The following is a 24810-nucleotide window of genomic DNA, read 5'->3' on the forward strand; positions in this document are numbered from 1 at the left end:
CAAAGAGGATTACATTGTAGCATATATGTTTTACTTCGAGTAATATCTACGAGGTAGTTTTTATTGCCCTCCATATCATAATGAGCGATGATTTCCTGTAGGCTTCCATCGGTCCTAGTAGCTTTCACTCCAGAAAGGGTGTGTGAAGAAGGCAAAAACCCTTGTAGATATCCGTGAGACTGACAAGCGTGGTCTGGTGGAGAAGTATTAAAGTTTGAGATTTTTTGCTACAGCATCAAGCTCCCACTCAAAGGTGACAGTGTGCTCCATAGGGAAGGCAATACGAAGATGCAGAAAGGACAGGAGAGACGAAAATGTGAAATGAAAATATAAAAACGAAGGAACAGGTGGAGCAATCACGATTGAGAATGAAGGAGGTTGAAATGATAAAACAAGGTGGAGCAATCACGATTGAGAATGTAGGCGGTTGAAATGATAAAACAAGGTGGAGCAATCACGATTGAGAATGATCAAAATTTTTTTAATAAAAAATATACAAATATATATGTATCTATAAATATATAAAAAAATACACAAATATATACATTTATTGGTTCTAAGTATTATTTTTATAAAAGGCTTGTCTCTTTGTAAATACACACACACACATGTCTATATTTATATTATTATATTGTATATATTTTAGGCTAAGAATCCCCCGACAGGGATATATGTATTTTAGTGTGTGTGTGTGTGTGTGTGTGTGTGTGTGTGTGTATTTACAAAGAGACTAGTCTTTTACTTATTTTAGGATATATAGATATATTAGACTATATATCTATTAGGCTACACACACACACACCACACACATTTATTAACATCAATATATATATGTACATATTTACATAGCCTAAACTATAAAATGTATGTGTGTGCAATTACTTGAAGAAGTCATGACATGCTTTTGTATAGTTTTGGATGTTAAATGACCTAGAACTTAGTGATAATGCTTTTGTAATTTAAACCATTATCCCCATGACCTCTCCCTTTTTTAGCGTCGTAATATGATGATAATTTCTTTTATATGAAATTTTCTTTGCTATGCATATTTAAAAACAAGATAAGCAATTAGATTTTTCATTGTAACTCCTACATGTTGCCAAATAATAAAATAGTTTTTGTTTTGATGATGAATGGATCTCACTATGGCTCTTTTGTAAACAAGTATTTGGGTGGAGAAAGAGAGACACACACACATAAAATTTTGTTTAAAAATAACCTTAGAAAGTATAATTCACCTAGCTATCTAGACATAGAAGGTCATCTATTTAGTTTATATGCAGTTTGGGTACCTCTGACTTTGTATTCATGCCTTTTCTTCTTCTTTTTATGTAGAGAGAATTATTGGATTTTCTTAGAGACACACATCATGGCCTTTCCTTCTCTTATGCAGGCACTCTAAAAAGGTATGCTTTAACCACCACTCTCGAGATAAGAGTCAAGTCCATGTGGCCCATGTTCACATACGCTCCCCCTCACTCACTTACGCTCCCCCTCATTCACATATGATCCCCAAAAATGTGGAAACATTCATGGAGGGCAATAGACAGTCTATAGCGCGCGCCCACCTCCATAATATGGATAACTAGATTCTGGAGTTGTCTTACACCTACCAGGTTCTAGTGTTGTTGGCACCACAACCCCAAATAGTTATATGGGCTTCTTTATAGTACATAAAGATCTTGTCTTTACTTACATCTTTATACTTTACTATTTGTATTGCTCTTTTTAATTTTTCATATTAATCTATTCATTATTCTTTCTGAGAAAATCCCCAACAAATATCCTCTATAAAACCTGGAGTTTTACATAAAGTCCTTTAGATACTTTTAACCTTAGTATTTTACCTGAGATTTCAGGTGACATCATTTCGAACTTACATATAGATGTAATCGTCTTGTATCGGGCATTATGCGCAACTAGTAACTAAATTTTCATCGTCTCTACAAATTCTCTTGTTGTTCTGTAGGTTTGCCTAATATTTCAGAAGTCTGTTTTGCTAATATAATGTAATGCTCTAATGTTGAGTTATGTATTCTGTGATGGAGATAGATAGTATGTTTCTTATTTCTGTGATCTGATTAGGACTGCATTCCAAAAGGAAGAAGCAGTTAGAAGATTCTGATAAAGAGGATGATGAAGATTCAGAAGCGAAAAATAGTGATTTAGAGGATGAGGATGATAACTTCAACAACTCAGATGAGGAGGATTGGAGTGAGAAGAAAAAAAAAACAAAGAAGAACAAGAGGAAGCAAGAAATCAAGAAGAAAGACAACAAGAAAATCAAAACAATCAAGGAGGATGATTTGGAGAAGAAGATTCTTGACAAGATTAAAGTCTTGGGAATGGCACTAGTGGGTGAGGCATTTAGGCCATTTTGTGAGATCTGCCAAAAGTTGGTCATATGTTAGCCAATATAAACCATAGTATAGGGGGAGAGTTCAACCCCACATTGTTCAGATGAATCAACAAGCAACTCCTCAAGCCAATCAGGTTGGAGTTGAGCAGAATAGAAGGGCTGCTAGGCCTACAAGAAGAAATCAGAACTCAAATCAGTACCAACCTATGATTTAGAATCAAAATGGGGTAATCAAAATCCTCACTGGGGAGGTCAACAGAGAAATTTCAATAACAACAACAATCAGAATAGAAATATGAAATGTAATTATTGTGGTTTGCTAGGTCATAGGCAGGGTCCAAGCTGTGAGCTTTGGTGTGGGCACAGAAATGAAAGGGGAATTCCAATTATCATGTACAATGAAAGGCAAGAAGGGAATCAGAATCAAGAGAATTAGCCCTTTTCTCAATTGAATGCAGTAATGTTGGAAGAAATTAATAAAGAATTAATACCACAAGAAAAACAGGGGGAAAGTGACCAGAAAATAAATTGGAAGTGTGATTGTACACAATGCATGGAAATAAAGGATGTTCAGGATGTGGATTCAATGGCAATTACTAGGTCTAAAAATCAGGGTAGCAAGAAGTCCCCTGAAGTTTTAGCAAAAAAGGAAGATCCCATTGAATGGGAAGCTCGGAAGGGAATTAGAATAGGAGTCATAAAGGAGTTAAACAAAGTTTTGGGAAGACAGGAAGAGCAACCTGTTATACCAGTGTTACCCTCTCAGGATGTGGCTGCATTGCCAATATATCAAAAAAGTGGGTTGGAAATGAAGCAGGACTCTACCCCAGATGATGAGAGCTTATTCCAAGCTTTAATGAAAGCTCAATTGCATTTAATTCTAGAACAAGTTCTTAGCTTGGTCCCAGCATTTAAGGAAAAGCTTACGACAAAAAAGTGGAAGGTTGGCAATGTGTTAGCAATTCAAAAGGATGGTGCAAGGGTTACACCAGAACCATCCCAAGTGGAGAATGTCGATTACATAGTCCCGGTGTTAGATGTTAAACTTGGAAATGCCAATATTAAGGGAGCCTTATTGGATGGAGGTTCAAGTGTCAATATCCTTCCCCCAGAATCAATTTGTAAAAAATTGGGGATTTCTGAATTTGATGATGCACCCGTTCAGGTGAAAATGGCAGATCAAAGGAGGGTACAACCTCAATATCCTTCCAGAATCAATTTGTAAAAAATTGGGGATTTCTGAATTTGATGATGCACCCTTTCAGGTGAAAATGGCAGATCAGAGGAGGGTACAACCTCTGGGAATTGTTAGAGGGGAAGAACTTGTAGGTTTTGTAGTAAATTTTGTTGTCTTGAAACTTGAAGAATCATAAAATCATTATCCCATGATTTTGGGGAGACCCTGGTTGAGAGCTGCCAAAGTAAAGCGGGATTGGGGAGCTGATCAAATTATTGTGATAAGGAGAGGTAAGAAGAAGGTTATATTGGAGGATGAGGAAGAAGAATTTTTAAAGACAAATCCATCAGTGGTGCCTATTTTTGAGGTGGATGTTGAGCAGATTGTGCAACAGTATGTGTTTTAGAGGAAGTACTAGCCAAGACAAACTCCAATTATGACAAATTAGGAATTGGATCAGAGAATGCAGGAAGAGATTGCATCAAATCAGGATGAGGAAAGAGTGGAAAATACACAAGAAGGCATTGAAGCAGTAATACAAGATAAAAAGCTTTTGAAGAACATATGTCAAAGACATCAAGGGTCAAAGAAGATGATTTGCACGATTTAAATTTGGGAACAAAGGAGGATCAAAAAATGTCAAAATTAGTATAAATCTGAAAGGATAGTTTAAAGAAGATCTTAAAAGCCTTTTGTTGGAATTCAGGGATATTTTTTGCATGGCATTATACAGATATGAAGGGAGTGGATCCAAAATTTTGTCAGCACAAGATTAATTTGAAAAAGGATGCTGTATACTTGTAGTTCAACAAAGATACAGGATGAACCCAAAATTTTCCAAACAAGTAAAGGAGGAGATTGATAAGCTTTTGAGAGTGGGCTTTATATATCGTGTACATGCAGTTGCTTGGTTGTCACCAATTGTGGGGGTTCCTAAAAAGAATGGAAAGATTAGGGTGTGTGTGGATTACAAAAAGCTGGATGTAGCAACCATCACATATCCTTTTCCACTACCATTTTGTGACACTTTGCTTGTTTGCAGGACATGAGATATACAGTTTTCTTGATGGATTCAGTGGCTACAATCAGATTTTTATGGCACCTGAAGATAGAGATAAAACAGGTTTTGTGATAGAATGGGGAGTCTTTGCCAGTATTGTGATGACATTTGGCTTGAAAAATGCTCCTCCTACATTTCAGAAATGGGTACAACAGGTGTTTGCACCATTTCTTACAACTTTTATGAGAGTTTTTCTGGACATTGATTTTAGTGTGTTTGAAAAAGTGGTGGATCATATCAACCATCTTAGATTGTGCTTTGAGAAGTGCAGAATGTAAGGATTGGCATTGAATCCATCCAAATGTGCATTTACAGAAGTAAGCAGAGGAATTTTGCTGGGATATGTTATTTCAAAGGATGGGATGGAGACTAATTCAAGGAAAGTTCAAGCAATACATGATGTTGTACCACCAAAGAATGTGAAGCAGTTGGGCAGATTCATTGGACAGGTTAAGTGGCATAACAGGTTTTTGAGATACTTCTCCCATGTTTGTCAACCTTTAACAAGATTAACAAAGAAGAAGGTGGCTTTTGTATGGGGGGAAGAACAAGAAAAATCATTGAGGCTACTAAAAAAGATGTTGGTAGTGGCACCAATTATGCAACCTCCTGATTGGAATCTGGAATTTCATATTTTTTGTTGACGCATCTCACATTGCAGTGGGAGCACTATTGATGTAGGAGAAAATCAAAGGATGGTTTAGACAATATACTATGCAAGTAGAGTGCTGGCCACTGCAGAGCAAAATTATTCAGTAACAGAAAGGGAAGCATTGGGAATGATCTATGCTTTGAAGAAGTTTAGACATTATCTTCTAGCAAATAGGGTGATTTTTCATGTGGATCACCAAGCCCTTCTGTACATGGTCAACAAACCACATCGTCTCAGGAAGAATGGCAAGGTGGGTACTTCTTTTGTAGGAGTTTGATTAGAGTGTGGTTCACACTCCCGGCAGAAGTCATATGGTTGCAAATTATCTTAGCAGATTGGAAACAGGAGAGAAACCAGATGGAATATGAGATGACTTTCCTGATTCTGATATATTTTAGGTTCATACCTTGGAAATAAACAATTGGTATGATCGGATGATGACTTTTTTGACAGATAGAATGTTTCCTAAATCACAAAGAAATGACCAACAATAATAAATGATTCTATCCAGGCATGAATGAATGAAAATGCCCTTAGTTCATAGCATTTTTATAGGCGTACAAGGGTATCCCATAGCCAACAAGGGTTGCAATTCGTCTACATCTTCCTCTTTGCTCCATGGATTGCATCAAATTGCATAAATATAGGTGTCCACAGTCAAATATACAAATATCATAATATCCAATGACTAGTTAAAGTGAGTAAGGCATACAAATACACATGAGCGCTATATGCTATGTGGACATGAGAGTAAACCATATCGGATGTAGCAATAGAGTACCAATGAAGCACCAAAATATGCCGATGAAAAGCATCAATGAATGGATCATGCCAATGTAGCCGGCTTTATATATCATGTACATGCAGTTACTTGGTTGTCACCAATTGTGGTGGGTTCCTAAAAAGAATGGAAAGATTAGGGTGTGTGTGGATTATAGAAAGTTGAATGTAGCAACCATCACAGATCCTTTTCCACTACCATTTTGTGACACTGCTTGATTCCGTTTGCAGGACATGTGATATACAATTTTCTTGATGGCTTTAGTGGATACACTCAGATTTTGATGGCACCTGAAGATAGAGATAAAACAGCTTTTGTGATAGAATGGGGAGTCTTTGCCAGTAATGTGATGACATTTGGCTTGAAAAATGCTCCTCCTACATTTCAGAAATGGGTACAGTAGGTGTTTGCACTATTTCTTACAACTTTTATGAGAGTTTTTCTGGATGATTTCAGTGTGTTTAGAAAAGTGGTGGATCATATCAGTCATCTGAGATTGTGCTTTGAGAAGTGCAGAATGTCAAGATTGGCATTGAATCCATACAAATGTGCATTTGCAGTAAAAGCAGAGGAATTTTGCTGGGATATGATGTTATTTCAAAGGATGGGATGGACACTAATTCAAGGAAAGTTCAAGCAATACATGATGTTGTACCACCAAAGAATGTGAAGCAGTTGGGCAGATTCATTGGACAGGTTAAGTGGCATAACAGGTTTTTGAGATACCTCTCCCATGTTTGTCAACCTTTAACAAGATTAACAAAGAAGAAGGTGGCTTTTGTATGGGGGGAAGAACAAGAAAAATCATTGAGGCTTCTGAAAAAGATGTTGGTAGTGGCACCAATTGTGCAACCTCCTGATTGGAATCTGGAATTTCATATTTTTTGTTGATGCATCTCACATTGCAGTGGGAGCACTATTGATGTAGGAGAAAATCAAAGGATGGTTTAGACAATATACTATGCAAGTAGAGTGCTGGCCACTGCAGAGCAAAATTATTCAGTAACAGAAAGGGAAGCATTGGGAATGATCTATGCTTTGAAGAAGTTTAGACATTATCTTCTAACAAATAAGGTGATTTTTCATGTGGACCACCAAGCCCTTCTGTACATGGTCACATTAGGAAAAAAGGGAGCTGGCCTTTTATGGTTTGGAAAAATAAGCTCTTAACCAATCAACAGAGGGCCAATGTAATGTTGGAAATTCACAAAAATAAGAGAAAATAGATATAAGAAACAATACTTTATATAGGTACAAGTGTGCTACATTAATGTGGAGATTGGTTTTTTATTCTCACAAGATCTTTGGACATGAAGATAGAATCTAGTCTGACATTTTCTTTGACAAGGGCCTTCCCGCTTCCACCTTCCTTTGAACTTTGAAATGTTGTGCTGCCTTTCCTTCGAAAGGTCTACCATTCTACACCACTGCCTCATTGTGCAGCAGCCTCTTCTTTTCCACAAAACTGCTCCCTTGATCCTGTTTGGCTTAGAGTAAGATGTTTCTTGTCAACTGTCTGTCTGCCCACTTTCTCTTTCTTGAAACTTCACTTTGTTATCTTGTTTACATTACTTTGCTGTTGTTACAGATTCACAAGGTCTCCATGGTGAATAAAAACTATGGCCGTTCTTGTGGAAGATGCTCTGTGGATGATAATGCTATGAAGGCAAATTATACCACACATCCTTACCCCGTCGACCTGCTTCTTCTATTTCTTTGGTAGAGAATTCAAGTACAGTCAAAATGGAAGGAACTTGGGAAAGGTTTAGTGTTTCGAAAGGAGCATGGGTGTGTTAAAAGTAGTATCTCATGTGGAAACGAGTCGTAACAAAGGGCATAATTGTTATTATTTAATGCTACATGAGTCGGCCATTTCCAGTGTGAGGGTATAAATACCCATACCCACCCATTGCAATCATCATCTATTCATTGCTAAAGTTCAAGCTGTTCGTCAACTCTTCTCTCTCTCTCTCTCTCTTTGCGTCAACTTCTCTCTCTCGCTCACTGCCTGTGTAAAGCTTCCGCTGCACCAACTCTGACATGGTATCAGAGCTATGTGCTCGTTGATTCTTGGGCACACGGAGGAGTTGGAGAAGGTGGCTGCTGCAGCGCTGAGGGGTGTACAGGACTGGTACATCATTCGTGGGCGGCCGGCCGGTTGAGGCGGCTGGATGGTGGTCGGCCGGTGGTGGGATATTCTGGGCAGCAAGGAGTGTTTTTTCTTGGCGGGGACTGTAGACGTTGCGTTTTCGGGGACATTACCATACCCAGCGCTGAGCTGGACAACTGCCTCCTGGCTCGATTACAATCGGAGCACGCCCTGCAAACACCTCGATCCGCCCGTCGTTTATCTCCAGCGTTTCATAAAAAACGCTACTGCTCTCTGTGCGCTTGGCAGACTTTGGAGCAGGCAGACCGGGTCGACTGAGAAGAGGTGGACGGAGTTTTCGAGATGGGACTCCCGTGTTCGAGCAAGGACGACAAACTGAATGGCGACAATTATGCACATTGGAACTTGATCATGAGGCTATGGTTTAGCAGAAAAGGCTTATGGGACATTGTTGATGGCTCGGAGGAACGTCCCCGAAGGGATAGCAATCGGTTCACACGTCTTCAGGAGGAGGAGTTTCTCAAATCTCTTGTGGATTGGGAAGCTCACAATGCGAAGGCGATGTCGGCGATTGCAGAATCTCTCACCAAGGAAATTTCCCCTGCCATTCAGACTTTAAAGACTGCCAAGGAAATGTGGTCAAAGCTTGCAGGAATGTTTGATTGAGACTCAACAATGCGAGCAGTAACCCTTCTCGGCCAGTTGTTTTCCATCAAGTTTGAAACCGGGACCTCTATGCAGTCACTTCTAATGAAGGCAAAGGTTATCCATGATCAGTTATCGGCTATGAATAGTGCATTAACTAGTACCCAGTTAGCTGCCTTGGTTCTTACGAAGTTGCCTGAGGAGTATGAGATGGTCTCGAGGGCATTACGCTTACAAGTCACGAAGAAAAAGCTGGAATTTGATGATCTCAGCTCTTTTCTCATTGAGGAGGAAGCAGTGCTCATTTCCCAAGGCAAGATTCGAGTTCCGAAGGATGTAGAATCGGCACATGCTGCATCAGAATCCAATAAGAAGCCTAGGAGCCGTTGTTATAAGTGCGGAAAGTGAGGGCATTTGGCTCGGGATTGCAAATCCAAAGCTAAAGCTCAAGGCTCGACGAATGACAAAGGCAAAGGCAAAGCTGACGAGGATGACAGTGACAGTGATTCTACTAGGGATGCTACGGTGTCTGCCGGTGTGGCGAGGACTACACTGGCACATGCTTCAGCATTCTAGCTTGGTGGATGGATGCTACCACGTGCTTCAGCCAGAGAGAGGCATGTGAGTGGCAGAAAGGGGCAGTCTGTGCTCCCGTTTTGGTGATTTGGACCCGTGTGTCGGAGTTCAAGGCACATGCATCTGGCATGGAACAGCTTGACAAATCTATGGACGTGATGTGTTCGTAGTTCATTGGTAGCAGACTATGGATGGGATGAGTTCCTGGTTCATTGTGTAGCAGAATTTTGGGCATCGTGTGTTGACAGTTCAAGGTTCAGAGGATTTTTTGAACGTGATGTGTTCGCTGTTCAACGAATGGGGGATCATGGATGTGGAGTTGTCTGCAATTCATTATTCTATGTGGCAGCTAAAGCTCAAGATGGCATTCCTTGAGGAGACAGGTTGTTTGGTGCATTTTCCGAGGTGTATTCGGTATCCGGCCAGTACTGAGGTGTCCATGGTTGCATCTACATCGACTTGGTTTCTTCATCTTTGCCCACTATGAGCTACAGAGAGGGTGTTAAAAGTAGTATCTCATGTGGAAACGAGTCGTAACAAAGGGCATAATTGTTATTATTTAATGCTACATGAGTCGGCCATTTCCAGTGTGAGGGTATAAATACCCATACCCACCCATTGTAATCATCATCTATTCATTGCTAAAGTTCAAGCTGTTTGTCAACTCTTCTCTCTCTCTCTCTCTCTGCGTCAACTTCTCTCTCTCGCTCACTGCCTGTGTAAAGCTTCCGCTGCACCAACTCTGACAGGGTGCTCATGCAACCTAGCAAAAGAAAGAGACCCCAGACAAAAAACATTTTCTTGGTGTCATGGAAGAAAAGAGTACGAGATTTTAAAATCACCAGAGGGAAGATATCGGTGAAAGAAGTTTTGATTCAGCATGTGTACATGCATAAAGAACGTGTCTTGCAAGACTATCCAAATGATCTTCCGCAACACAGGCCTAATTGTATATTTTTCTATTGTGGTTTTGTTCTTTATGAGGTGTATGGATTTTTAAGATGAAGCTTTCTTTCTTTGCTTATTGACATTCTTGTGTTATTTTATTTCAGATTTATACCCTTCATCGTATGAGACATGGTAAAACATCGATTGTATTCTAGGATTTATAGATGTTTTGCATGGATCAATAGGAGAACAACAATACCAAGGTCGATGTGCAACAGAGCTAGCTCAATCGGGTATATTTTTTACTGATCATTTTTATCAGTTGTTGCTGGACAATGCTAACACACATGGTGTGTTAAGAAAACAAGACCTTCCGGCATGGAATTCAGTGGATTGGCCTCTCCCACATTTTAGTGTTACAGAGGCATATAGGGCCAAGCTTTTCAAAGAAGTACAAAAAGCTCTGAGGCCCAATATTGCCACAAGGATAATAAAAATTTCTTTATACATGCCTCTCATAGTTTTTGTAGACTTGTTTAATACCTTTCCAATGAAGGTTTCAAAAACAATGTTCACAGTTAAAGCAACAAGTCTGGCATGCATGCCACAATTTTTGGATAAAGGTTGGGATAAGAAGACATGTAGTTCAGTGTTTTGTCCAACCTTCTATGCAACTGAAGTACATGGTTGCATCACAAAATTTTACTTTTTCTTTTTATTATAAGCACAGTCGAATGCTAGGCACAAAACTAGTCCCAATGGATCAAGATGAAGATTCTTTTGGTGCAGAAAATAAACTTCTTGATATTGATGTTGTTGAGAATGGTGATGTGCTAGTCAATATCTCATTAAGACAATGTTGCTCCCTAGCTCAATTGCGCAATGACATTCTGTTTGAGACAGAAGGTTCTATTTCAAAGGACTTTTTATTTATCTACAACAATAAGAAGGTACACCATATAACTTATCCTAGTCTCATTAAGCAATGCTATTAGTTTACTTTACCCTATTGTTTCATATTGCTTTTTTGCAGGTGCTCAAAAGAAGAGAGAGTTCAATAAAATGCAAAGACATTGAAAATTTAAAAATTGAGATAACACAGACTCCATAAACAAAGGTATTATATTCAATAAAGTAAAATTTTGTACAGAAGTGTTTAATTGTATATGTAGAACATATTCTTGACAACCATTTTCTATTTATCTATAGCCTGATCCAGAGGCTGCTCTACATGGTCCAAGCTCACCGTATCATCTTTCTTTGGAGAATCTGTTTTCTGCTGCTCCATCCTATCGTGTACAATCTCTTGGTGCTACTCCATTGTCTCCTCTACTGCCCCTGGAGCATCTGTTTGCTGCTACTCCATCTTCTCCTCAATAACATCAGCAGGTCCTTGTTCCTGTGGCTTCTCCTCATTAGCACTAGGTCCTTGTTCCTGTGGCACCACATCAGCATCATCTGTGTCATCAAGGTGTATGACACCTTCTCGGACTTTAGAGCTCTCACCAAACTCGACAGTAGGTTAGCTGGTACAATAGGTTTGGGGGAGGCATACTTCAAAAACTTCCAAATTGTATCAGCTCTGAAACTATATACATAGTTCGAGCTGAAGCTATCTTCTCTCATCTACAATGGCATATGATGATTTAGAACACTTTGTACCAATATCAATTATTTTGAAGCTAAATGAAAATTATTTTTTCTTACAAGGTCTGGCTGTTCTATCTCAAAATAGCTTGAAAGTATATATTTGGCACTGATCAGCACTCTCTAGCTCGCAGCTACTTGAATCATCTTGTTGTGGTGTCTGTACAGTTGGAAAGATATGTTAGAAATTGTTAATATCACAAAACAAAATTATTCATAAGTTCAAAGACATAGCATGAAATAGACATCAGTAGAGGGAACGACTTTCTACCTCTAAATCTATTGGCTCTATTGAATCCAAAAGATTGACATTAGGAGGACAGTGATCCAATGCATCTACTAATACAACTGTAATACATATAATTCAGTTAGTGTGCATTAAATCAAAATAATGAAGTTTAAAGTTAAAAATAGCACACACCACTTACAATTTTAGCTCTCTGTGTGTGTGTTTTTAAGAGAGTTGAATAAAAAGCATTGCTTCTGCTGGATGTCAATAGAAGCAAAGCTCCAGTGGTCACTGCGTAAGGAAAAAAGCATTAAGAAATCAAAGGCTACAATAGTTCTCAATCTTAAAGAAAAATCCCAAAAGAAGCAGTCACCCACATACTTGTTATGGTATGTAAGTAGCAAAACATCGACAACATCAAAATCGCAGTGTTTGAACCAATTGGAAATATCCATGGGAGTTTCCTTTGCATCTCTTAACTTGAAGGAAATGGCAGGATCAATAATATGAACTGTATGCTATACAACGTGGTTAAGCTAGCTTCTCATCATAATGTGCTGCATTGGACCAAACAATAATTAGGGTAGGGTGTAAAGGAGGTACAAGAAGGATTGTTTTGCAAACAAATGTAAAATAAAAGACACTAACTAGACCATTGCAAGAATGATAGTATCTGAGCAATACTCATTCTTATGAGCCAATGGTGCCAAGCATGGTTTTGTCAAGTCAAAATTATTCACTGAAGTTTCATCCTCAATATGGACAACTATGTTAGGGCCCAGCTCCTGCAACCTTCTCTATATCTGTAGCTCCATCTGTATAGTCTCCACATCTATAACAGATTTGGATTCTTTTATTTGCTGCTTCAGTGACTCCTCATAAGCAGCTTTCCCTCTGTTGTCTTTGAGTGGGTTACTTCAACAACCTTAACCTCATCTACCTTCAACTTTCTTGTAGGTGGAATTAATAATATGTCTATCATTTTGATGTCCTGCCATTCCACAGGATGGACCAGCTTGTCATACCTCCATCTCACTCTGGACAAAGTGTTGAAGTCTTTGGCCATCAGAGTTACCCTGTGAGCATGGGCTGCTACTAGCATTGCATCTTCAAAATATTTCTCCAAGTAATCCTCTGCCATTTCCTGTAAGGAAAGAATGGCAGTCCTGTTCCACCTGAAACCAAGGTGCCAACTATCACATATGTCTCTCACTAGTCTGAAAAGGTGCCTTGGGGATTGCAAAGCCTATAGCTTTCTGTTGCTTCCTGATCTCCTTTAGCACACCTGCACCATGTTTCAATCTCTTGGCCTTTTGCTGGAGCAGGCTCATTGGCTTCCCCTTCCTGCCATGTGCAACTCTTCCCTTTGGTAAATTCCTTGATACCTGCCCCAGCTGTTGCTGTTGCAAGCCCTGGACCCTTGCCAGCACTCCTTGCAGTTGACTTGGTTCTTGCCATCACTCTGACAAGCTGCATACAAAGCAATGGAAAGAGATTACAGCCATGGAGAACATGGAATGATACAAGAAGGTAATGACAGGGGTGGATGAAGCAACATTTATAAATTTGCAACAAAACGTGATTTCGACAGTTTGAAATTCCTAACAGCTCACTCTCGCGTTTTCCTGCAAATACCTGAAGTAACATGCTATTACATTCCTACAGTGATTTCTCTATCTTTACAAACTAAATACAATATGGATTGAGTTTATGTAAGGAGTGTATAGCCATGGTGGATAGCTTGGATAGCTTGGAAAGACACAAAATCACAATGATAGGGGTGGATGAAGCAACAGTTTTATATTTGTAACAAAATGCGATTTCGGCTGTTTGAAATTCCTAAAGCCTTCTCCTCGCGTTTTCCTGCAAATTCATGAGGTAGCATACTGGAACATGCCTTCAATCATTTCATTATGTTTGCAACTTGGTGCAGGATGGATTGAGTCTATGGAAGGCAAGAAGTGATCAATCTCTCACTCAACCAGCCCAATTCAAAAGTCTTCCTGCTTGTGGTTGTAGTGGAAAAAGCTAAGGAATGCATATAATATTTATCCTAATATCTAAGCTACATCACCTCACTCAGTACCTTATCCTAATATACTATTAAACAAGAAGATAAGGATATAGAGAGTCTTACTGACCTGGAAGCTATCTGTAGGTGTGTTGTGCTGGTGATGAGTACCCTGTGCTGGGGATGAACCTGTGCTGCTGGTCAGGATGGTGATGGTGCAGAGTAGGGAGGTAGAGAGGCAAGAGAGCTGAGAGGGGAGGGCCAAGACAGGAGAGATTAAACAGGAGGGAAAAGATTAGTGCAAAATACAAACAAAGCAGTTACTAAATACCACAGATGTGGAATGGAGTCGTTTTTTCACACGTGTGGATGGGACCCAGATCTCTTGGAGTTTGAAACTTGGCACGTGTGAATGGCACTTTTTTTCTTAGAACTTGTGCCAATCATGATTTCATAATCAGATCCATAACCACTCTTCCCTCCCCATCTTTCATCCCTGCCAGCACCCTCCCATCATCCTTTTCCTTCCCCCTCTGATCCCTTCCTACCCAACACACTCCATCCAGACTGCAACCTGCCTGAAGAACCTGCCTGAAGACTACTACCATTGCCAGATCTCCAAGTTACCTAGGCTGCAGCTCAAGTTTGGAAGAGAGCAAAAGATTCACCACTCCAACAGCATGGAAAAGGAAAAGAAAGGTCAGAGATCTATATTCTTTTCAATGTTTTTTGATATATATTTCTTCCATCCATAGAATTCTTGAATCTTATTGCCCAAGAATCTGGTACATCACCCTAGGATTTGATTGGAGATGGATATCAATAGAACCTAGAAGTTTACAACAAAATGCGAGGAGAGTGCTAAACATTTTCCAAATGGCCCTATATCGCGTTTTCTTGCAAATTCTTATATTCCTTTTGGTTTTCATTTCTTCCTCATTGTTTTGCTTTCTTTGGCCCTGGGGAATTCTTCCTAGTATCATCTATTGTCTAGGAATCTGTGAGATGATCCTAGCATTTAATTGGAGATGGATATCAATAGAAATGGAGAATTTGCAACAAAATGCGAGGAGAGTACTTGACATTTTCCAAATGGCCCTACATCGCGTTTTCTTGCAAATTCCTCTGTCCCTTTTGGTTTTCACTTCTTCCTCATTGTTTTGCTTTCTTTGGCCCTGGGGATTTCTTCCTTGATGATGAGAAAAGTTTTTGCTTTGGAACAGTTGATTCTCAGGCCCCTCCTTTCAAGAGGAAGCTAGACTTTTCTACTGCTATACTTAGACCACAGAAATCACCAGCAGGTGAGTCATGTGTGCTCATGAAGGGAGTTGTTTGGTGATATCCTCCTATACATTCCCTGATTGCATATGTCAGCATATAGAATTCATGATATATAAATTTTTGTTTAGGCAAAAGGAAGAGACTGGAGCAGAAACCTGAGTCTTCCCTTTCAAAACAAAAGGAGCCAGAAGAGGACAAATCTCCAGATTTGCTCCTATTTGACTTTCTTCACAAGTGCAAGGCTCAGAGGAACTTCCATATATACCACAATATTTTCAACAGGGAGTTCACTATGAGCTCTGTATTGAAGCATCACAGAGATTTTCTTTCAGACCATTGGGATACCTTCAAACAACTGACAGAGGCTCGAAGAATTGTGGAAGGTGAAAAGGTTTTTGTACATATAAATCATATTGTCTCCATTGACAGGCTGAGGTACCATGTGAATAGAAGATTTAAGAGCCTGCCTAAGGAATATAAATTCAACTGTAACTTGCACACCAGAAAGTGTAGAGTGCTTGAGGAAACCATATCATTCCTTATGTACATTGTCTTCCATCAGCACTCTCTAGAAGAGCAAGGGCAGGAGGCTGAAGAAGAAGACACATCTGAAGTAGAGGAAAAAGAGGATGTTCCTGTGGCAACAGAAATGGTAGAGCAGGAAGAAGATATCAACCTCCAGGATGAGGGGCTACAAGTGGCTGCTCTTGACCTTGTTCAACTGAGGACTGAAACTTTTAGGACAGCACAGCCAGTTGAAGATTTTGATGTTCAGAGCAGCAACTATGCAGTGCCCATGCTTCCAGGTGTCTTGATTGGTGGTAAAGATTATGTTTTCCTCCATGATATAGAGTGTATGTTCAATTTGAGGGAGGACTATGCCATTTCCCTTATTGTCCAGGCCTCAAGGCTTGACAAGGAGGTTGGCATAGAGGATGACCATTCACTACTGGTGGCTTTGGAAACAACTTTTGATCCTGCAGAGGCCCTTACTGTTTGTTTCAAAGAGGCTGAAAAGTTCCAAGAGCCAGATGAAGCTGCCTTCCAGCTCACACAGGAAGCTATGAATCTCTCAGCACTATACAAGGGAAAGCTTAAAGAAGAGGCTGGACTGGAGGGGAGAGGAATAAATCTTTGGAAAGATGAACTTCTTGTTGCTGATGAAAGTGAGAAGGTATGATCTTGTTACTTCAAATCAAATACTTTATCTTGTGTTTAAATGTTTTGCACTCCAATCTTTTGATATGTGGCAGCTACTAATTGAGGATGACACATTCCTCCAAAGAACAAGTGGAAGCAGGCCGGCTGGGTTTGGCAAAATGTCAAGCCTAGCTCATTATATTCATGATCTAGGCAGTGCTAAGATCTTGATTTACCATAGGCAGAGTTGAGCAACAATGGAGAAGCCATTGTTTACTTCTTTAAATGTTTGTCTAGGGTTTTAGGTGGACATGATCTTTCATGGCAAAAGGAAAAGATCATTTTAATAGAGAGGTTGTCTGCCATAGATATATTTGGGGATTATGTGAATAAGCAAGCCTCTAGGGCCTCTTAATTTTTGTTTTACACTTCTTATGCATTAGCATGTGTGTTAAGGAGCCCAAATGTCTGGAGGGCTATGGAAAACACAAGCTCATAAGGTTTCGAGAGCCACCCATGATTGTATCAGACGACACAATCCAAGAAGAAGAACACGTGGAGATAGCTGAAGACAAGGATACCCCTCCCAGACAAGCAACAGAGGCAAGCATTGATAAACAGACAGTCGACATCAAGCCAACAAGGAAGAAAAAGAGTCCAATCAAGATCAAAAAGAGAGTTTTGATTGGCAGGCCCTGGGAGTAATAAGATTTAGTCATCAAATATAGCACAAACATTATGTTGAAGTTGAACTGATTTGTACAAAGTCTTTGATCCTCATCAGTTCCTTGTCCGTACAGACGATCAATACCCTTTTGCATTTGTCCCATCATCGTATGACACTTCAGTACTCTTCCCACACTCAGTAGCTTCTAAAAGCGTTTGACACTCAGTACCTTATTGGTAAGGATCAATAGTGTGTCTAGCATAATTAAGTAGTATTGATTGAATTTTTTGTGTGTAGCTCATGGATGTATTGATGCTTGTTAATATAGATCACATGTTTCACAAAAGAAATACTTTTGATGGAGTCTCAAAACATATAGGCATAACACCAAGAGTCACTTGTTCCACAAAATAAAAATCTATTGATTGAGTTCGAAAACATGTGAACATAACACCAATAAGTTACAAACTGCTATTCATGTTTACTTGTCCATTTATGGTTTCTAAATATCTTCGAATTGTCTATGTCTCTCTGCTGCCATTGAATTGTCCAAAGTTTATCTTCGTCTTTGCTTTTGGGCTAGAATAAAAGCAAGCTTGACTTTGGAACTAGCAACTTTTCTTTTAGCATGCAGCCTCTATAGAATGCCTCGGTAAAACCATTGGAAGACTTCCTTCAGACTATTTGCCTTTTGACTCCCTCCGTAGTGTTGTGTGTGTCTGAAAAATGCATTACGTGCCATGTAGTGAGACTTCTCCATGCCTTGGGTAGACCAAATTGCTGGGCATCCATACTTTTGACAAAATAGGGAAGGTGGTTGTAGATGATATGCTATTTTCACAGAGACATAAGAATGCATAGTAAGTTATAAAAAAAAAGAGGATCATACTTAAGTAAAAGAAGAAGACAGAACTTTACCATGTAGTGAGTTATATTACAGGCTGTCCACGCGTCTTTCATTGACTTCCCAAAATGTTTAATTGCCTCTTCAAAGTTCTTGTAATCACTCTTTGTCCATGTTACATTGTCACAGAACATGAAGAGTTGATCAAGAGACCTCCACACCTCTGCCTTCACATTTCGTGCTTTCCCATCTACCTCATGATCTTTCACGGCATTATGGACTTGCTTCCACAATCCATAATTAATCCTTGAAACTGTTCTACCTTGCCTTACTTGCTTACTACTGTGTTTGGGTCGAGACAAGAATCTTCTTGCCTTAACACCACTAATAGAGGGCTTGATTGGTACCTCCTTTCCATTGGTAGACTTTTTAAAATCCTTTGTGATATGAACATCACCTCCATGCAGACCTATATCGGATAACACTTTTTCCAATGCTTGAAGAGCATCCTTTCTATTTTTTTCGGGACGAAGTTTCCAAGCAAATCCAATATACAAAAATACCAATTTCTCAATAATTCGACATAGACCATGCAATGTGCATATGTGAACATTACATAGTGGAATGTCAAGAATGGCCTTGAAGTCAGGGTCAACTTTATCTCTATTAGGTGCTCTCTTCCACCATTTGGAATCCATTACTTGAGCTGATTCTTTGCAGTAAAGACAAGCAGACTTTGAGTTGCCTCCTTTACTAACGTTATACATGCACTTAAGTGTTTTAAGATCCCCCACCATGTGCCACTCTACTTGAAAATCACCTTTTCTTGCAACATGGAGATTCTCTCCTTGCACTTGTCTTTTAATTATTCTTGGTATTTCCGTGTGGTGAAACACCCAATCTAGTGTTTCATGGTCTTCTGTCTTTACCTGTGATTATAGAAAACAAAAGTCTTACTATAAAAGATTTGAAAACAATGACTAAAATCAAGTACGAAACAAAAAATGATCATACCTGGAACGAGCCTAACCACCATATGTGTTTCTCTGACTGCACACTAAAATACTTCGAACTCGCTTCTGTCAATGATGTATCAAGTGCTCCATTCATCAATGTAATAGTAATCCTTTCCATTTTCTTTTCCTTTACAACCTCACACTCATCCAGTTTGATAACAAATTTCAAAATGCCTTTGCACTCCTCAAATGTTATTCCATAAAACTCGACCATTCTTCTTTGAAGTCGTTGTAGATCTACAAATATACTGTTCCAAGGGTCATACACAGTGGTTCCTTTACCACCATGAAATATTTCTTCAATATGGATATATTGCCCAATAAACTCATCTATACTTTCATTTAAACGACCTCTTATCCTCCATACGGTTGTTGGATTTGGCAGTAAAACTCGTTTAATCCTTTGATCTCTCAAAGTTGAGGATATCGCATGGAAAATCGAATATTACGATGCAAAAAAAGGGAGAGGTCATGGATAATGGTTTAAACTACAAAAATCAAGCATTATCACTAAGTTCTAGGTCATCTAACATCCAAAACTATACAAAAGCATGTCATGACTTCTTCAAGTAATTTAACCTACAAATTTTTGAGTATTCTAACAAGTTCCTCTTTTTTTAAAAACGAGCTACTGAATGAAGAATGCACACATTATGATTCACAAACACCAACCACTTACAAGTACACAAAGTAAATGTTCTTTCATGATGCCAAGAATACATGGCATGTGCATATTGAATGTCTTGCAGTTGACATATCAGATGTCTCACCTCTTAGTTTTAAAAACATCATGTGCATTTAGAGATTAAAGATGTCTTTGTTTTAAAAACATCATGTGCATTATTCTTAACCACAATCTATGAGTGAAGTAAAATATGAGATAGGGTAGTGGTGGAAAAATACCTTTTTGTATCGGCATTCTATGGCATGGGATAGGGTAGTGGTGGAAGAATACCTTTTTGTATCGGCATTCTATGGCATGGGATCCATGTGCATGATGTCTCTCATCAAATCGATTGTCATGATGCCCAAGTGCAGGGCATTTATTGTGGACCATGCATGACTTCTTGTGGTATAAGGCAAGGTTTTTGGTAAGTTCATTGGCATCCATACTGTATCTCTTATTGGCTTTCACTCTACCATAAATTGACTCTCAATGGTCTATGTGATGTATGGCTTAGGTTTGACAACTTCGGGATATCATGCTTGCCGAATATGTGGGCCATCACTCATGGCAAGAACACCGGATCATCTCAAGTAGGTGGTTTATGAAAACCATCACCGCTCTCTCTCTTGTTACCATGCGAGTTTTGTTCCTTCTTGGAAAAGTGTTCCATCGTACCCCATGATCATGGCTTATTGGCAAATATATTGGAATGGAGAGGATAACAAGCCACCAATAGGGATGAGTAGGTGTTGCATCTTCTTTCGCTTCCCCTATTGGCTACAACTAAGGATCCATCACTTCTTGGATCCAACTCACATCTTTAAGAATGTTGCCTCCCACATTTGGGATCACTTGATTGGTGCATGAGATACACTTGGGGTGTAAGAAGACATGAGATATCTTGATTGAATCCCTTACACATGGGAAGGTGGTGGTGAGGGCAAAACATGGGAAGGTGGTCTTACCAAAGTCATCTTGGATCCTTACCAAGTGTTAGGAGAAGAAGGTGGAAGATCAAATTGTAACTTTCCACACACACCCATGGGCTTCATGCATTCGTTGAAGGGTGCCTTCTCAAAGGGGATGTCCCTAATTATAGGGGCTAAAAACCAACAACGATTAGCAAAAATTCTTATAGATATGCTGGAGCCTTTTGCTCATGACATCTATGGTTGCATTCATTTTGCTATGGTTTCCCTTTTCGGTGTCATTTATCCTTCCCATATGCATTAGTGGATGTGGAAATAGCAAAGTGTGTGAGGCCACTTTATCCATGCAAGATAAAATAATAAAGGGATCTTTTGTGCAAACTTTAGGTATGTGCACTAAAACAATCAACTTCTTCTTTCATAAATTATTAAGCTGCTAAGCTAGCTGAGTGTGTTATTGGACGTAGGCACAACCTTTTTGGACTTCTTATATTTGCAAATTGTAGGTATGTTATATCAAGTTCTAAATAGTCAAAGTATGGGACATCAAAGGTATGCAACTTCTCCTTTCATCATGGAGCTTCATCATTTTTTCTTTCTAGTCTTATTTTGTGGATGGTGCAAGGATATTTGTGGGAATGCCAAGAAAAAAAAGGTGTTTCTTATAATCTAGAAGCAATTGTGCAATGGTGGATAGACGTTTGATTCAAGGGGGGCATTGTGCACGCTATAGTAAGACCAAATATTTTGTTTGATGAACAAGAAGCATTGTACATGGAGATCATAAGAACTTGTGGAGGATAGCTTGTACCTAAATGTTGTAAAGCAACTATCCAAGATTTAACACCAATTATGATGGAGTCAAGGTCAAAATCTAATGAAAGTCACATCAATCAACACATGAGGGTCATGGTGGGCAATAGGCTTTCCTAAGACTATGATTGCAAACGATACTTGCATATCCAACTTCTTGAACACCAGTCCAAGAACACAAACACTCGTAATAAGACGAGTGATGGTAAGGGGTTTCCTTAGCATGGCCACATGATGTAGTGCACAAACGAGTAGAAGCCCCGGCTCAATGTTCTAAGGCGACAGAACATTAGAAGTGAAAGGCAAAGCTTGAGGCAAGTTTGTCCAAAGTGAGATTGTGTAGAGAAGGCAGCCACTTCTTTTCAAAAATGTTGAAAGTATGATATCCACCACAAGAAATCTCTCTAACAGTGGGAGGTGAAAGAAAAACAAAGAAAGTGTACATGTGTAATGACTGTAGCTCTTTACATTTTTGTTTGTTTTGTTTGAGGGCCTTGGACTGTAGCTCTTTACATTTTTGTTTCTTTTGTTTGAGGGCCTTGTGTGTTGAGCTCGGTGTTAGCTACCTCCTAGAGGAAGCGGAGCTCGTGATGGAAGAGGGCAAGGGTAGCCGAGGAATTGAGCTGGGTGACGATGCCGTAGCCTCGCACGCCGCGAAAGTCGCCGGTGCCACCCACCACGGCGATCTCGTTGGTGCCGGAGTTGATGAGGCCCTGCAGGCTGATGGTGCCGTTGAGGGAGCCATCGTCGTAAGAGAGAACCTCCACCTCCACGCCATGGGCAGCGGAGGTGTAGCTGGCCTGGACGGTGTAGCCCCGGATGAAGCCCAGCTGCTTGGAGGATGCCTCAGCGCCCTCTGTCACGTTGAAGGCAAAAAGCTCCGTGCGGCCAAAGCTATTGGTGGTGGTGCTGTCGATGGCCGGGATGAGAACGCCCAGATCCTGGCCGTCCAGCTCTACCTGCACGTAGTACTCCAGAGACGGCAGGATGCTCCAAGGGCGCGCGGTGGCTACGGAGCTGAATATCAGCGCTACTACTAGAAGCACGATGCTCTTGATCATGCACTTGTCTTGTGACCTTGATGCCATCGGCAAGCTGCCTGCTAGCGTGTGCGCAATAAGCAGCCTAACAGCACAACTGAACAGACGCGCGTGGGTATGCGGCCTCGGGGTACTGCTAGCGTATATGTAATCAGGCCCTGCAGATAGCCCAACAGTAAAACTGCGCGCAGAGAGAGATTGATGAGAGAAAGAGAAAGATTGATTCTGATTGGTGGTATGCTGCCCTTTTTATACTACCAGGTTATGCTTTGAAATTTGACCGATACAAAGTCGACTCCTTGGGAAGTGCCTTGGCTGTTTCCGGCGGCTGCAGTCAGCGATGAGGGGAGCAAAATGCTCGCCCGGGCCCCACTTCAAAACACCAAAGTTTTCCTAAAGTATTTTGACATGCCCAATTTTTCTTCTTCTTCAGTGTTATTTGACCGGCACTGCGGGACGGCCGGTTCGGTTGACCAATGGTATTTTGCTTGCTACGTGGGAACAACCCCTGACTTAAGTGACTCTTTAATGTCATCGAGTACTTAAGCATATCAATAACGAAATCGACTGACTCACCGTTGTTAATATATATTCCCTTGAGATTCCCATGGTGTGGGCTACATTGGCATTATCCATTCGTTGATGCTCTTCATCGGCATATTTTGGTGCTCTATATTGCTACATCCGATATGGTTTACTCTCATGTGTACATAGCATATAGCGCTCATGTGTATTTGTATGCCTTACTCACTTTAACTAGTCACTGGATATTATGATATTTGACTGCGGACACCTATACTTATGCAATTTGATGCAATCCATGGAGCAAAGAGGAAGATGTAGACGAATCGCAACCCTCGTTGGCTCTTGTACACCTATAAAAATGATATGAACTCAGGGCATTTTCATTCGTTCATGCTCGGATAGAATCATTTATTATTGTTGGTCATTTCTTTGTGATTCAAGAAACATTCCACTTTTCCAAACACACTAAAATCATCCAGAAAAACTCTCATAAAAGTTGTAAGAAATGGTGCAAACACCTGTTGTACCCATTTCTGAAATGTAGGAGGAGCATTTTTCAAGCCAAATGTCATCACATTATTGGCAAAGACTCCCCATTCTGTCACAAAAGCTATTTTATCTCTGTCTTCATGTGCCATCAAAATTTGATTGTAGGCCACTAAAGCCATCAAGAAAACTGTATATCTCATGTCCTGCAAACTGAATCAAGCAAAGTGTCACAAAATGGTAGTGGAAAAGGATCTGTGATGGTTGCTACATTCAGCTTTCTGTAATCCACACACACTCTAATCTTTCCATTCTTTTTAGGAACCACCACAATTGGTGACAACCGACCAACTGCATGTACAGGATATATAAAGCCCACTCTCAAAAGCTTATCAATCTCCTCCTTTACTTGTTTGGAAAAATTTGGGTTCATCCTGTATCTTTGTTAAACTACAGGTACAGCATCCTTTTTCAAATTAATCTTATGCTGACAAAATTTTGGATCCACTTCCTTCATATCTGTATAATGCCATGCAAAAATATCCCTGAATTCCAACAAAAGGCTTTTAAGATCTTCTTTAAACTATCCTTTCAGATTTATACTAATTTTGATAATTTTTTTGATCCTCCCGTGTTCCCAAATTTAAATCCTGCAAATCATCTTCTTTGACCCTTGATGCCTTTGACATACGTTCTTCAAAATTTTTAGCTTGTATTACTGCTTCAATGCCTTTCTATATATTTTCCACTCTTTCCTCATCGTGATTTGATGCAATCTCTTCCTGCATTCTCTGATCCAATTCCTGATTTGTCATAATTGGAGTTTGTCTTGGCTAGTACTCCCTCTGAAACACATATTGTTGCACAATCTGCTCAACATCCACCTTAAAAATAGGCACCACTGATGGATTTCTCTTTAAAAATTCTTCTTCCTCATCCTCCTATAGTTCTGGTATCATATTAATTGTTTCCGCTGATAATGGCCGGAAAGCCCTAGGTATGGTATTCTTGGAAACCATGTCTAATTTAACCTTCTTCTTACCTCTCCTTATCACAATAATCTCATCAGCTCCCCAATCCTGCTTCACTTTGGTAGCTCTCAACCAAGGTCTCCCCAAAATCATGGGATAATGGTTTTATGATTCTTCAAGTTTCAAGACAACAAAATTTACTGCAATGTTCAATCCAGCAACCTACAAGTTCCGCCCCTCTGACAATTCCTAGAGGTTGTACCCTCCTCTGATCTGCCATTTTCACCTGAAAGGGT

The 24810-nt window shown here is 39.8% G+C and overlaps 1 protein-coding gene across 1 annotated transcript; it reads right to left on the reverse strand.

The window, feature by feature from the left end:
• Positions 1-21830: 21830 nt before the first annotated feature.
• Positions 21831-22747, reverse strand: LOC147624021 (uncharacterized). The gene has a single exon (XM_086820918.1). The coding sequence runs from the start codon at positions 22578-22580 to the stop codon at positions 22062-22064; it is 519 nt and encodes a 172-aa protein (XP_086677044.1). The 5' UTR covers positions 22581-22747; the 3' UTR covers positions 21831-22061.
• Positions 22748-24810: the final 2063 nt, after the last annotated feature.

The sequence above is a fragment of the Cibotium barometz genome, chromosome 26, assembly GCF_041138505.1.
Source record: "Cibotium barometz isolate CiBa-2024 chromosome 26, ASM4113850v1, whole genome shotgun sequence".
In the NCBI taxonomy this organism is placed as follows: Eukaryota; Viridiplantae; Streptophyta; class Polypodiopsida; order Cyatheales; family Cibotiaceae; genus Cibotium; species Cibotium barometz.